General features: G+C 38.4%; 1 protein-coding gene across 4 annotated transcripts; it reads right to left on the bottom strand.

The window, feature by feature from the left end:
* Positions 1-238: 238 nt before the first annotated feature.
* LOC101173865 (uridine-cytidine kinase-like 1) lies at positions 239-13,511 on the bottom strand. 4 transcript variants are annotated; one of them, XM_020704841.2, is made up of 17 exons: positions 13,384-13,494; positions 11,809-12,195; positions 9,803-9,990; positions 9,537-9,643; positions 8,453-8,623; positions 8,137-8,208; positions 7,847-8,036; positions 7,683-7,744; positions 7,329-7,349; positions 5,901-5,917; positions 5,553-5,651; positions 5,378-5,471; positions 3,960-4,022; positions 3,753-3,875; positions 3,462-3,569; positions 3,119-3,275; positions 239-1,068 (listed from the first exon to the last, which is right to left on the bottom strand). In XM_020704841.2, exons 2-17 carry the CDS (start codon positions 11,871-11,873, stop codon positions 986-988), a joined length of 1,620 nt encoding a protein of 539 aa, XP_020560500.1. In that variant the 5' UTR covers positions 11,874-12,195; positions 13,384-13,494; the 3' UTR covers positions 239-985. The 4 variants fall into 4 exon arrangements, with proteins under 4 accessions (XP_020560500.1, XP_023812572.1, XP_011475796.1 ...); XM_023956804.1 differs by lacking the exon at positions 11,809-12,195 and having other exon boundaries at positions 13,384-13,511; XM_011477494.3 differs by lacking the exon at positions 7,329-7,349 and having other exon boundaries at positions 13,384-13,493.
* Positions 13,512-13,534: the final 23 nt, after the last annotated feature.

The following is a 13,534-nucleotide window of genomic DNA, read 5'->3' as shown; positions in this document are numbered from 1 at the left end:
TCATGTGAGATATACTGACACCTGCCGGCCAAAAAGGGCATAACACAAGAGTCAGTTATAAAACCTGAGTGTCCTGACTACATGCCAAACTGACTGTATGAACATATAAATATTTAAAAAAACAATAAAATTTTTTTTTAATCAAACCAGCATAAAATTAAAGCCAAAAGTTGCTTCAGCTTCATAATTCCACTCAGAAATCTCCCCTTTTCCAGCATTAAAGACATCAAGCATATGCTTTTATTCTCAAGAGGGAAAAAAATATTTATTAAGCTTAATAAAGCTTCACTTGTAGAGACAACTTGGAATTTAGCAGATATAAGTATACAGAAAAAGGACATTTGTTGCATATTTACCCATTTGTCCAAACGTTTCTCATAGTGGTAAACAAAAAGTTTTGGGGAAAAAAAGTAATTAAACAAAATAACGTACCTAAATATCCATAAATATAAATATTAAAACTTGTATATGTCCATTAAAATGAGAGGAGGCTTAATATGTGCTTTAAAGTCATTTCACTCAGCAATTTTACATAAATCTTTACAAAGTCCGTTTTATTTGAATCTATTAAGTAGAACAAATGATCAAAAGTACATTTTTAAATACCAGTAACAAACCCTTTTATGTTCCTAAAAATGAGACTTTTCCACACTAAATTTGAAGTACTGATCTCCATATATTCGGATAAGATTTAACATACAGTCCTGCACTAAAGAACATTTAGTCCAGGCAAGCCCTGGGTATTTATTACAAAATATTGTTGTGAAAGTAAGTGTTGTACCTGAAAGAGAGAACCACATTTACAGCCCTTCTGTACAAAAGTATTATTTTAGTACTGCAAAAAAGACTTAAAAGTTTCCAAAACTAGACTGTGACTCTGGCTGCATTAAGAAAACAACGCTTCATCCACAGCAGACAAAAGGAAATTAAAAAAGGTTTCGGCTCATAAGTTTTTAGGTCATTTGGTTGCAGAGGTTTGCAAATGTTAGCTTGATAGCTGCTGCTCCTCTTCATCACTCCAGTCGATCTCCTGCCCGTCTGTCCCAAAATACCGGTCCCCAAAATCCCCTAAAACGCCCAAAAATGGAGGAGACACATCAGAAGGATAAACGATATACTTTCAACAACAACAAAGTGTAAAGTAACGTCATTGCTTACAACCTAAGTCCCCCCAAAAAAATGGTTTTCTAACTTTAAAATGTAAATCCCTTACATCCGATTTTTATTTTTGTAAGTAAGGACAAACCAGGATAAAATCCTGCGTTGCCTAACCGGTCATGATGCCAAGCTTCACACCTGAAAAGTCCACCATTGTACCACTCTGCAGTATAAGGCTGGATGTTCATACGACTGTCTACTTTAAAGCAGACTTTAAAAGTCTTTGTTTTTAATCCTCAGAATTCTAAGCATTTAAAATCTCTGTTAAGGCAAAGCAATACAAAATACTGCAACATGGATTCCTGCAGTCAACACTGTTACTATACAGTCAATTTTGGTTCTAGTATCAGATTCATTTGGGTGCACATACCCACTAAATGGCCAAGAATGTTTGTTTCTATTTATTAGCTTAGAGATTTATTACAGTTTTGGAATCGGTGTACATTTTCCAAAGTATGAGATAATTTCTCTGACCGTCATAAAAGTTGCACTAGTTACTTGAAGCGCTGCTACATTTTTTGTTCTGACCGTGGAGTTTTTGAGCAGATTTATAGATAATAAATAAAAAATCAAATGTAAAACAGGTTTAAGTATGTATGCCTAATGCCAATAAAGCCAAATCAAATAATACAAGTTAAAAAAAAAGTCTTTAAAACCCTGAAAACTACTGAATGGTGAAGTTGGTTTATTGGGAATAAAAGAATATTTATTAACAAAAAACTGAAGGAAATGATTCTAAACAGGAATATGTCCATCCTCCTTTATCCAGGTGATATTCAAGTGGAGTCATTATGAACAGGATTTCATAAATTATCTATTAGTTGTTAAACATCAGACTCATTTTCATAACAAAACATTGAGAAGTTTCATGGTAAAGCTAAGAAAAGAAAAACGTTGACAATTTTAAAAAGTTCATAATGTTCATAGCACACTGCTACAACAGGCCACTAAGAAATAGGTCTTACCCCACTGGCAGATTTTCTTTAAATGAGCAAAGAAAAATCTCCCGGTGGGGTTGGAAAAATGGTCTTACCAAGCATTTGTATTTAAAGTAAAAGATTCCAGTCAGTTTTCTCAAACTAAGACTGAATCTGAATTACTGTACCTCCCTACCCCTCTGGCTCTTCCCTATTGCTCCAACTGCAGGGGCATGTGAAGCTGTAGTGGTGTCTGAAATGTTTTTTTTTTTAAGGAGGAACCGTAGCGACTTAGGAGTGGGTATCCCTACCCTGGTAGGGTGATCCATGTCACGCTCGTGGTGGGGAGGAGAAATGCATTTGTTCATGTGGGTGTGATCTGAAGCACTTAAAAGGAAGGATTGCATTTTTGTTTTTGCATGACTTTTTAAATTTATAAAACCAATGTTGCTACGTATTTTCTGAGACCTGGCAGCTACTCGATGACTGTTGATGGCAACTATTGATGACATCATCAAGCGGAAGTCATGTGCAAATTTGAAGACACTTTTTTTTTCCCCATGTCTCCTCTTGGAGGGACAAATGTAGGGATATGGAGAAGCCATAGGGGTAGAGAAGCAATTCAGATTCAGCCTAAGATTATTTTGGTACTAAAAACCTTCTTGATGTGACTATTTTTCTAGTAGGACATTTATTTCTTGAAAAAAGGGTAATTTAACTTTTTTAAGATTTGGTTTTTACAGTGCAGTTTACTTTTTAACATATTTTTAATGACTAAAAGACACTTTTGATTGAGACTTTTGATTTTAAGGAAAAATAATGATACAACATTAAAGTCTCCAACTAAATTTACACAACAGCTTTCAATGGAAAAAGAACAATATTTTTTTACATCTTTTATCAGCTTATTTTATTTATGCTTTTATTTTCTCCACAATGACTTTGATTAAATTAGATTAATAGGAACATACAGCTGATCCCACAATTAAGAAATGTGTTCAAACTGCGGGACCCAAAAGAGACATTCAACTCCTATTTCTTACCGATTCCTGGAATCACATGTAAGCAATCATCCAGGTTTTTGTCCACCGCAGTGGTAATAATTTTCACCTTGGGGAAGGCGTAGGCCACAGAGTGCACCCCAAGTTCTGCCATCAGCAAAGACACCAGCATAATTTTATCCTCTTGAACCTCGTGATCCTGCTCAGACACATCAGAACAACTATCAGACAATGAACAATAAAGGCTAAAAAAAAAAAAAAATAAAAAAAAAAAAAGGCAACAAACAATAACTTCTACACTGCATCTACAGACTTGGGGGGTGAGTACAGAGCTGGTCACCGAGGCTCCCGTTGCTGTTTTCCTAAACAAAGACGTACAACCCACCAGCAAGACTCTGACAGCCATCATGGCGGCAGCACCGGTGGAGACTGTGCTGTCCATTAGAATGACGTGATCTTCACTGATGTCTTTGGGCAAACGAAGGTAATGCAGCTGGCAAGGCCGGAGAAGAGGAGACCAGTTACCATGGTTACAGGAGCAGGACAGGTAGTTACCACGGAGACAAGCATCATGTGGATAAAATAAAAAATGTCCATCTGTGGCTAGTCAGAATTCTGAAACCTTGTGTTACATAGTGAATATCATTTATGCTCCTCATGGTTTTTTTTTTGGTACCTCCGGCTCGCCCGAGTCGAGGTTGGTCTGGATGAGGATCTTGCCAATGCGGACATCCTTGCACACAGCCCTCAGGGCGGGCTCCATGGTCTCCCCTGCCCGGAGGATCGACACGCCGGTGATCTGCGGAGACAAGGAGGCTGAGTGAGAGTGATGACTGGAACCCCGAGGAGAGACTCGAATGGAAGTCAACGAGACATCACTCACCCCTTTTCCACTGTGCCTGCGGCCCTCATACTCATGACCCTGTGGAGTCTGAACCGCACACGGCTGACAGAAAACACACAAGAGGGGCCACTCGGTTAGGTAATACACATAGAATATTTGGCTTGCTGTATGCCCACCTTTACTGTTTTGTGTCAGTGTTTGAGTTCTAAAATCAGTGGAAAGGCGCTTTAAGAATGTTTAGTTTGTTTTGACAAGGCGATAAAAATAGCTAACAGGTTTTTTCAGTTATCTACCTGACAAAAGCTGATTATGGTTGTTTTAAAAAAAAAAAAAAGTGGCACACAGTTACTTTAATGTGAAAACGTGATATATCAATTTTGGTAGATATAACTATATCTGCCCTCAGATTTTATATAAAAAAATCCAAAAAGTGAACAACTTATGTAAATGATCCCAGATATGGCCATTTGATTTCTGGTCTTAACCCTTTCACATTTTCAACTGATGTTGAAAACAAAAAAAAGGATGAAAATTCCTTTTATGGGGATTGAAATATGAAATTATAAAAGGGAAGGGAAGTTCAGTGAAGGTGGACTAATGTTTCAAAATTTCCCCCAATAAAAAAATAGCAATTCAATAGAGTATTTCATAATTTTGTAAACGTCTTTCTTTCTAGCTATAGAAGTGTTGAGAAACATTTCAAACTAACCTAAGAAGTTTATTATAAGACGCAACGCTCTGTGCTGTAAATAACTGCAGCTTAACATTCGCCTGCAGTGTTTATCAGTGTGCTGCATCAGTGATGCGAATTTCAGTCCTCTCCGGGTGTGGAACTGCCTCTGCTGGGATGTTGGTGGGTTTTCTTATGTTATCTGCCCACTTCAGATCCTTCCACAAAATTTCTGCTGGATTAGGGTCAAGGCTTTTGAAAGATTTGCTCCACTCTTCTTTTACTCCGTCTTTGGATAATACACCTGCTATTTTGCTGCATGACCCACTTTCAACACTCATAACATAGAAAAATGTTGGGCCAATCCCCTGAAAATACATTTTTGTGTCTCATAAATAAGGCCAGTCCTACTTAATACTTTACAAACTAAAGTGAATAGAACAAGTCAATTGAATGAATACAAATCTGCTTTATTAGTTATTATTTAGACTGTTTGGCTGATTTTGTTCCACCTGCAAACTGTCAGCCCAGAAGAGTTTGGAAAGCAAAAGTCCGTTCTAAAAACTGCTCAACTCAAAAATGTAAATACGCCTACCTTAATGGCGTGAATGGCATATACTTATATAGCGCTTTTCTACCTACAAGGCCGAAAGCGCTTTACAGTCACAGACCCATTCACCCAGTCACACACACATTCACACACCTTAGACATTTGTTGCAAATAGACACTAAAGGGATCCCACCAGCAGCATTCATCGTGAACGTTGATTAAGGCCTGTAAACCCACCTGAGAGGGCAGGAACGTGAGTGCATGTTCTATAAGGAGGCGCATTAATCTTTTGGAGTAGAAGATAAACTCGTCTCGGCTGGTTTCTTTGTTCCTGAAGACAGCCAGAAACAGAGCAGCTCTCAAGACCACAGGGGCTTTCGAACAGACACTGAAGCTGCACACGAGTCGGTACCTGATGATGGTGTGCAGGCCTCTGACCTGCGGCGTACTCTCCAGCACGCTGAGCGTCTGAGGCAGCTGCTGCATCTGCTGCGCAGAGGCCAGGAGCGCCCTGCGGAAGAGGAGAGCGTGCTCAGGTCAAAAGGTTTCACCATGCCATTCTGAAGCAATATTAGAGATGAATGAAGCATCCCAGAGACACTTAATGCAGACAGACAGACAGACAGACAGACAGACAGACAGACAGACAGACAGACAGACAGACAGACAGACAGACAGACAGGACAGGGCACATGGCTGCATGTAAAATACACCATCCCCACATGCGAAGCCAGAGAAGTCAAAACAGATATCAGTGTACCTGACGCTGAGCTCACGCTGCATGAAGAGAGGATAAAAGCAATGACATGAGAAAAAAAAAAAAACAGCAGAAGACCACTTCTTTACAAGAATAAAGCATTTTCCTTACTGTCAGAACAAATGTTAGTCATGTGTTGCATACTTGAAGATTTTACAAATGTTTTGCTTATATTTATACATATATAGGGATTTTAGGGGGACCAGGTGTCATGCCAGTTATAAACAGAAGCAGGCAGGAATAAAAGTAAGATTGTTTCCAACCCGCTTGGGGTCATGTGGTTGCTGGAGCCTATCCCAGCTACTGTTGGGTGAAGGCAGATAGACCCCGAACAGGTCACCGGTCTGTCACACACTCACACACACTCACATGTGCACTTAGAAACAATTTAAAATCATCAATTAAACCCTGAAACAGGTTTTTGAACTGTAGGAGGAAGCCGGAACGCCCGGAGAAAACCCATGCATACACGAGGAGAACATGCAACCTCCCCACAGAAAGAACCCAGCCAAGAAGTGTTGAATCAATTAGTTCATAAATTTAGTTTCCTTGGAGATTAGCGGTTAGAAAGGATATAATGCACATGAAGAAAAACAGCATGATTAGTGGGGGGGAATTTTTCTGGCCTGAGTCTCAAATCTCAAAGACAAAAAAAATAATGAATAAAAAATTTACAGTTAAGAATCTGGATCACTTTAAAAAAAAAAAGTTGAAATTCATTCATTAATAGAAAGAATGATTATTTAGTCTTCTTGAAAGTAGATTTTAACAAAATCATTCCATTAATGTGTTCTTCCAGACGTTTGTTGTGTCTTAACTGAGACTACTTTATCAGATAATAAATAGACAGATATTGAACAAATTACAAACATAAACATACTTAATTAAAACAAGTTTAAAAGGAGTTGTCTGGTCGCATGTCCAATGCCAAGTTTGAATAAAATCAGCCAAAACAAACTCTTTACAATCACTGTATAGCACAGAGGTGGAGAGGTGATGATTTGGTTCTGTGTTGCAGACACAGGATCTATAATTTTCCTGGCTGTTTCTTTGTTAACCATTAATTAATAGGAACAGGCAGGAAAAGCGTTGTGTAACTATGAAAGCAGATCAGACCCTTCTTAACAATGAGTCTGACCCCACACACTGAAACTGGGTCTGAAAATACAGATGTGGCACAAATATTTGATCTGTGTGAATTCCTAGAAGGAGACGAGTCATTTTTATAAGAGAGTCTCTTTTGCACCATTGTGACTGGACTCCATTATGGAAAGATTCACACTGCAGTAGGCTGCCATGAGAACAGCTTGAATAAATAGTCAGATTTGTATCCAGTTAAAGAGATGGAGACATAAGAACTGAGCATTAAAACACAGTCAATCAAGAATGACCCACTGTAACCTACAAAGATAAATGAGTGAGGAAACACACCAGAATATCCACTTTGTTGATCTAAAAAGAGAAAAGAAATAAATGCATTTGAAAGTGTTTTGAACAACTGACCAGAAAATTGGATGTATTTAGTATTTCATTAAACTTTTCTACACTGTGTCAAATTTCTTTTATTTTACCTGTAACAGTGTAATCTAATGCATTTGGTTTCATCACATGTTTAATTTCCATTAGAAATAATTTTTTTTTTTACTTATCAATATTCAAAACTTTTACATTTAACTTTCTGGTTCGGCTGTTGGCAAATAATAAATGAAAAAATAAATCCCTATTAATTCTATGTGCCACTTTTAAACACATGGTGGCGCCAGCCTCTAACATACAGTGACTCACCTCCTCCAGTTGGCTGTGGACGTGCTGTACGATCAGATCAATGGCCACCATGTTCCCCCCACCTTGGAAGAAAAACAAGCACAGCTGAAGGTGCAGTCTGTAATTCCTTTTTAAGGAAATCAAGCTTGAACTTTTTACAAAATGATCTGCAGCAGCTGTTTTACCTCTTGGGACAACAATATCAGCCAGCCTCATGGTTGGCTCGATGTACTGCTCGAAGGCGGGCTTCACAAACTTGTTGTACTGCTTGATGACGCCTTCAATGTCCCGCCCGCGCTCTGTGATGTCCCTGCGAAGCCGTCGGACGAGCCGGATATCTGAGTCCGTGTCCACAAAGATTTTCATATCCAGCAGCTGCAGGCGGGGAGGACACTGGTGAAAAGCTCCATCACTCTGTGACGACTTTGACTGAAAATGTCTTCAAAAAAGGAACAATGAAAGGCCCGCGCCTCACCTGAAGAAGCTCTTTGTCGGCAAAAGACATAATTCCTTCAAAGATGATAACGCTGGCGCCATACAGGTTCTTCTGCAAAAGCATTACACAGGGGTCTCAGAAGAAGAAAGCTACTTCACTTGTTAGAAAATGAGGGAAAATTTCCTATGAAAATGACAATTTTAATTAAGGCTCATTAGTTTTTTTTATCCTTGAATATATAAATGCCTAGCAACGAAGAGCTTGATTAGTTTATGCCTTATTTTGTTCTTCCCTGAATTTATTGTAGCATTGTGGAAAAAAATTGTGTTTATTCAAACAATAAAGATCAATGCACCCAGTCTTTTTGCCTTCTGTGCGTGGTGAAATCATACACCGGGATCTTCACACTCCTGCCCTGCTTCAGTTTCCTCAGGGTGGCAACCAGCAGTTCAAAGTCAAAAGCCCCGGGGTGGTCAAAGTTGTAGTCGTTCTGTGCTGCCAGGACCTGTTCCTCAGGAGATAAGACCTGGAAAGCACCACAGTGGGCAGAAAAAGGAGTGTCACCTCAGTAAGGTGTTATATTATCAGAACTGTGTTATCCCAAATAAGTATGGTAAAAAATTGCTTAACTTTTAGCTAAAAAAGTTTGTTTCTCTACATAAACATGACTTCTAACCCAAAACCTCGATATTCAACAAGTTCCTAAAAGTTTATGAACTCTGGCAAAACCTGAGCATTAAGCACACCTTCCTATAGAGTTAAAGGTCACCAAAATAAACTTTTTAGGGATTTTAAGTGTGTTATATTGTTCATTTCTCATGAAAGAAAACACACAAAAGCTGTATTTTTGATCCATTCAAGCCTCTCTGACCAACATCGCCTTCCAATCCACAAAAACAAGTGGTTCCTCACAAAGAGTCTGCGCTGCCATCACTGCCCCCAGGCTAACACACAAGCACACTTTCTCCATTGAGCTAGCGGTGATTGGCTAAACATTTTCCTTTTATATGCACACTATGCACATCCATCTTTGCAAAAGTTTCGGATGGTGTCTGTTTTCGTGGGCAAAGCGCAGACACGCTGCCGATGCTGGATCTAGTGTGACGTCATAAAATGGTGACACCCACAAAGACTGAAAGGCGGTGCCTCAGGGATCGAGTCGTTCTACTTCCGGGGAATAAATTTAACTTAAAAATGGATTATTTAGCATGCAGGCTTAAGAAAAGCATGATATAGGCCCTTCAACTGGTTTGTTTGCTTTTTTTGGAGAAACAGACAGGGTGTAATCTAATCATCACGGCAAACTCTAATTTTGTCAATGTAGTTAGAGTGAGAATAGAAGAAATACCAATGTGATGGATAGAAAAAATCTATTCCCTTTCAAAAATCCGATAACAGCAAAATAAAAACTTTTTTATAAAGTCCAATATCCTCCTCACCTTATAGAACGAATCCATAGACAGAAGCACCACCCACGGCACGTCCAGTGCCTCGATGATCTTATTGGCCACGGTGGTCTTCCCTGAAGCGCTGCCCCCACATAACCCTGCAGACCCACCATGCATTTCAATGAGCCATTATGTTTTCTCACTTTTTCTGGTATGCATGTGTGATGCACACTAAAGCATTTATGTTTATCATGAAAGGAGAGGTAAAGGACAGGTACTGCAGCTCAAAGCATTTCCCTCATATGACACGATCATACCGATGACAAAGGCCTCCTTAGACTGAGCGCCGTGCTCGTCATACCAGGGAGGGCGGCCGGCCGTGTAGATGGTGCGTTTTCCAGTGCGGAGCAGAGGAGGCTCTGTTTTGCTCAGAGAGGTGGCGCTCTTCTTGCGCGGGGCCCCAGCAGGAGGCAGCAGCCGGTCCAAAGAGTCCTCCCCGCTCCCACTACCACGCAGCAAAAGGTCAGAGGTTAGAAGCTGGGCACACACACTTGGATGTGTATTTGTGTTGGGGTTTTTTCAGCCATATTTTATAATCACTTATTTAAAATGGGAAACATATCATTATTGTGTCAAACTCAGAAATGTAAGTCCAAGAGCATTTTTTAACAATCAATCATAAGCTTACTTCTAATGACAGAACTGCTGCCACGCCCTTTATCTCAGTTGACTGAAAAGAAATGACTCTTCATCATAGAAATACAGAATAGATATCAGTTTTAGTCAAGACATATCTCCCAATAAAAAAAAGGTTCCCAGTCAGACAAAACACAGGGTTGTCGCAGGAAGGGCATCCAGCGTAAAAATCTCTGGTAAACAACCTGTGAAAGCTGATTCGCTAAAAAGATAAATAAATAAATGAATAAAAACGTTTTTGTGTGTTTTCACAATGACGTAAATGTATTTAAATTAAATTCACTACAACCATAAATTTTAAATCTCCTTATAAACTTTTAAAACTGTTTTTTTTGTTTGAAATACAAAAAGAAAATTGTATTGATGTTGCAAGAGCTTTAAGATTTTTGCGTCTCTAGAGATTAAAGAATGTGATTAATCATTTGATTTCTTTCAGTTTACTGTAGTAATCTTTGTAATTTTTAAGATTTTAACTAAACCATTTTATTTTGTAAAACAACAGAAAAAATAAATGTATATAAGAAACAGCTTACTAGACAAATGAGCTGGTCTGATTAAACCAATTTCATGTGATGATTGCATAATTATACACAAATATTTATATTTTAAAATAAGACTTGCTGATCAACTAAGATTCCCATTTGTCTTTTCTAAAACAATAAAACTCTAATTCTGGATTTTATAGAAAATCTTGCACAAAGATAATGTAGAAAAATGAGAAATAGAATCAGCTATCGGGACAATTTGTTTTCATTTACTAAAGAGGAAATGGTCCGTCTCATGTTAGACGTCTAGGAATGTTGGTTTTAAACTCCTGACTCTTTGCATGTCTCCAAATCTATTTAAACCTAACAGCTCAGTGAACTGTTGTTGCAGACCTTGACAATAAATGATGACCACTGTTTACCTCTTTTTTTTTTAATTTCAGCTCAATAACACAAAGTTCAAACCCCCTAAATCGATGTCTTGACCCCAGCAATAAAGTCTTCTGACTGAAATGGTCAGCAGAAGTCAAACTAAGTTGTCTGGATTTAACAGAAATGAACATAAATGGTAAAGTTGAAATAAACGAAACTAAAGACTTTGTTTATTCCTGTTTAATTTACCCAACTGTCACAAAAACATTCTCTAACTGAAGCAATGGGTTTAAAAGTTTATATGAGGTCAAATATTTACAAAAGCTTCCTGATCATCTTAAAGGTTTGAAAATGAACTATTTCCTGCAATTATGAGTAAGTTACAACCACACCTACACTGAGTGAAGTTTTTCTGCACCTTAACTTTAGCTTGTTTTACAGCTTTTAGAAAGTCAACTCAGCTGCTGCATCTCCTGCTGACATGGGCTCCAATTAGAAAATGAATGAGAATTCTTCCAGCTCTGCAGCCGCCTCTGTGTTGATGTAAACATTTATCATTTATGAAAATGTGGCCAATGATAGTTTTGCATCTCCAACTGCAAAAGTTTAGAATGAACCCAGAGCAGGTGACCCTGACTGCAGCTTTCACTGAAATCCATGTAAACAATTCCAGATCCTGCACTTCCTCTGGCCTCTGCACAAATCCTGCATACTGACTATTTATAGTCCGTGGAGTGGAGAGAAAGCAGCAGCGGTGGGTTGCATCTTACCTGCTGTCACCCCTCAGCGACCAACACCCGGATATTCTGGCTCCAGCACAGTCCAGCAGAGTCATGTCTGCCTCACAGGACAGCCTGCTACCCTCCAGCTTATCCAAACACCTCCCAGAAACAACTACAAGCAGGCCTGAAGAGTCCCTGACAAAGTCACTGAGTGTAATTGACAGAGCTGTTCTCTATAGTGCGTCCAGTGATCTGCATGTATGCAGTCTGATCCTTTGCTCCTTGTGGCTGCCGGAGCGTCGTCCTCGCTGTTCCAGCATGTGAGGGACACTAAGAGGATCAACCCAACACTGACATTGACAGCAAAGAGCTGCTTGGCTGGTATAAATAGAGGCAGGACAGACTTCTCCTGTTGATCCGCTTTTATTCACTGACCTGACACACCGAGAAAAAACACAGCAAAACCAGCTGTTTGTTCACAAAGTACTTGAAAACTCATCTCTATTCTATCAATGACGAAGCAGTGCCGACTAAAGCAAAATAAAGCCCTGGCTTTAAAAGATGGTACTCAACTTTTTTTTAAAATTATTATTGTTATTATTATTGTTATTATTATTAGTGGTAGTATTTAATATTTATTTATTTATCTATTTATTATGAATCTCATTTTCGACAATAATTTCAATGATAATTGTAATTATAATTTTTAATAATTTAATATTCTTAATAATTTAATATGAATGTCATTTTTTATGTCATTTTTTGATGTTATTTAGATTATTTCTGAATGTCGTTTTTTGCTGCCACAGATATATGAAATTTCCCCATTGTGGGATTAATAAAGTCATCATCATCTATCATCATCATCATCAACTGTTTTGGGGGGGAAAAATTTTTTTCCAAAGTGAAATAAATCCAAAAATCAGCTTTCACTTTCTCTAAATTTGTACAAACCATCATTGGTCTTAGAAATGGCAAAAATACTTTTTAAAAAATGTAACTGCCAGCAGAATTTAGCCATGTAAGTGAGATGAATTTAAAAAATGATTAAAAAGAAGTAAACATGTTAAAATAAGAAAATTAAACACCTTTATTGTTCATACTCAATGGCTAGGAAAGAGAAGGGGTCTTGTTGTTTCAACTTGAAATTGACAGGAATTTGTCTACGGTATAAAAAAATCTGAGAAAAAAAGTGAAAGAAATACTAACTTCAATCTAAATACAATTCCGCTGTAATATAGCATATGTGTTAACGAGTGTTCATTTTGCCCCCTTCCAGGTGTAACTATTTTTTTTTTCCAGGTGTAACTATTATGGCTTCTCCTCCAGCCTTGTGACGCCTCAAGTGACGTCATGCTGTTCACCTACTTTTGAACTGTTTATATCAAACACAGTGCGTGTAAATTACTATCTAAATCCAACGTTTCTACCAATTTACATAAATTACATGTACTTTATTTACGCCATAAAATCGCAGCAATCATATGTTTAGATCGTTGCAATGAGCAGCTGAGTTCATGGGAATCGTTACATCATAGTATGAGGGACGCCGCAGCGGTCGCGGATCATAAAAACACGATTTCCTCGCCGGAAGTAGAAAACTGAAGGCAGCCTGTCATGTACCTGTCAGAGCGGGACGACATACTTTTCTCCCTCTCCACATCCATCGGGATCATAACAGCTCGTACCCGTCATGAGTTGGTACACGGCGAATGGATTCTGAATTAGGTGAGCTGATGCATTATGGGTAGTGTAGTTAATTACGATTCCTGCC

This window comes from Oryzias latipes, chromosome 7 (assembly GCF_002234675.1).
Source record: "Oryzias latipes chromosome 7, ASM223467v1".
Classification (NCBI taxonomy): domain Eukaryota; kingdom Metazoa; phylum Chordata; class Actinopteri; order Beloniformes; family Adrianichthyidae; genus Oryzias; species Oryzias latipes.
Note: the sequence above shows the minus strand (reverse complement) of the source record. Positions and strands in the feature narration are given on the sequence as shown.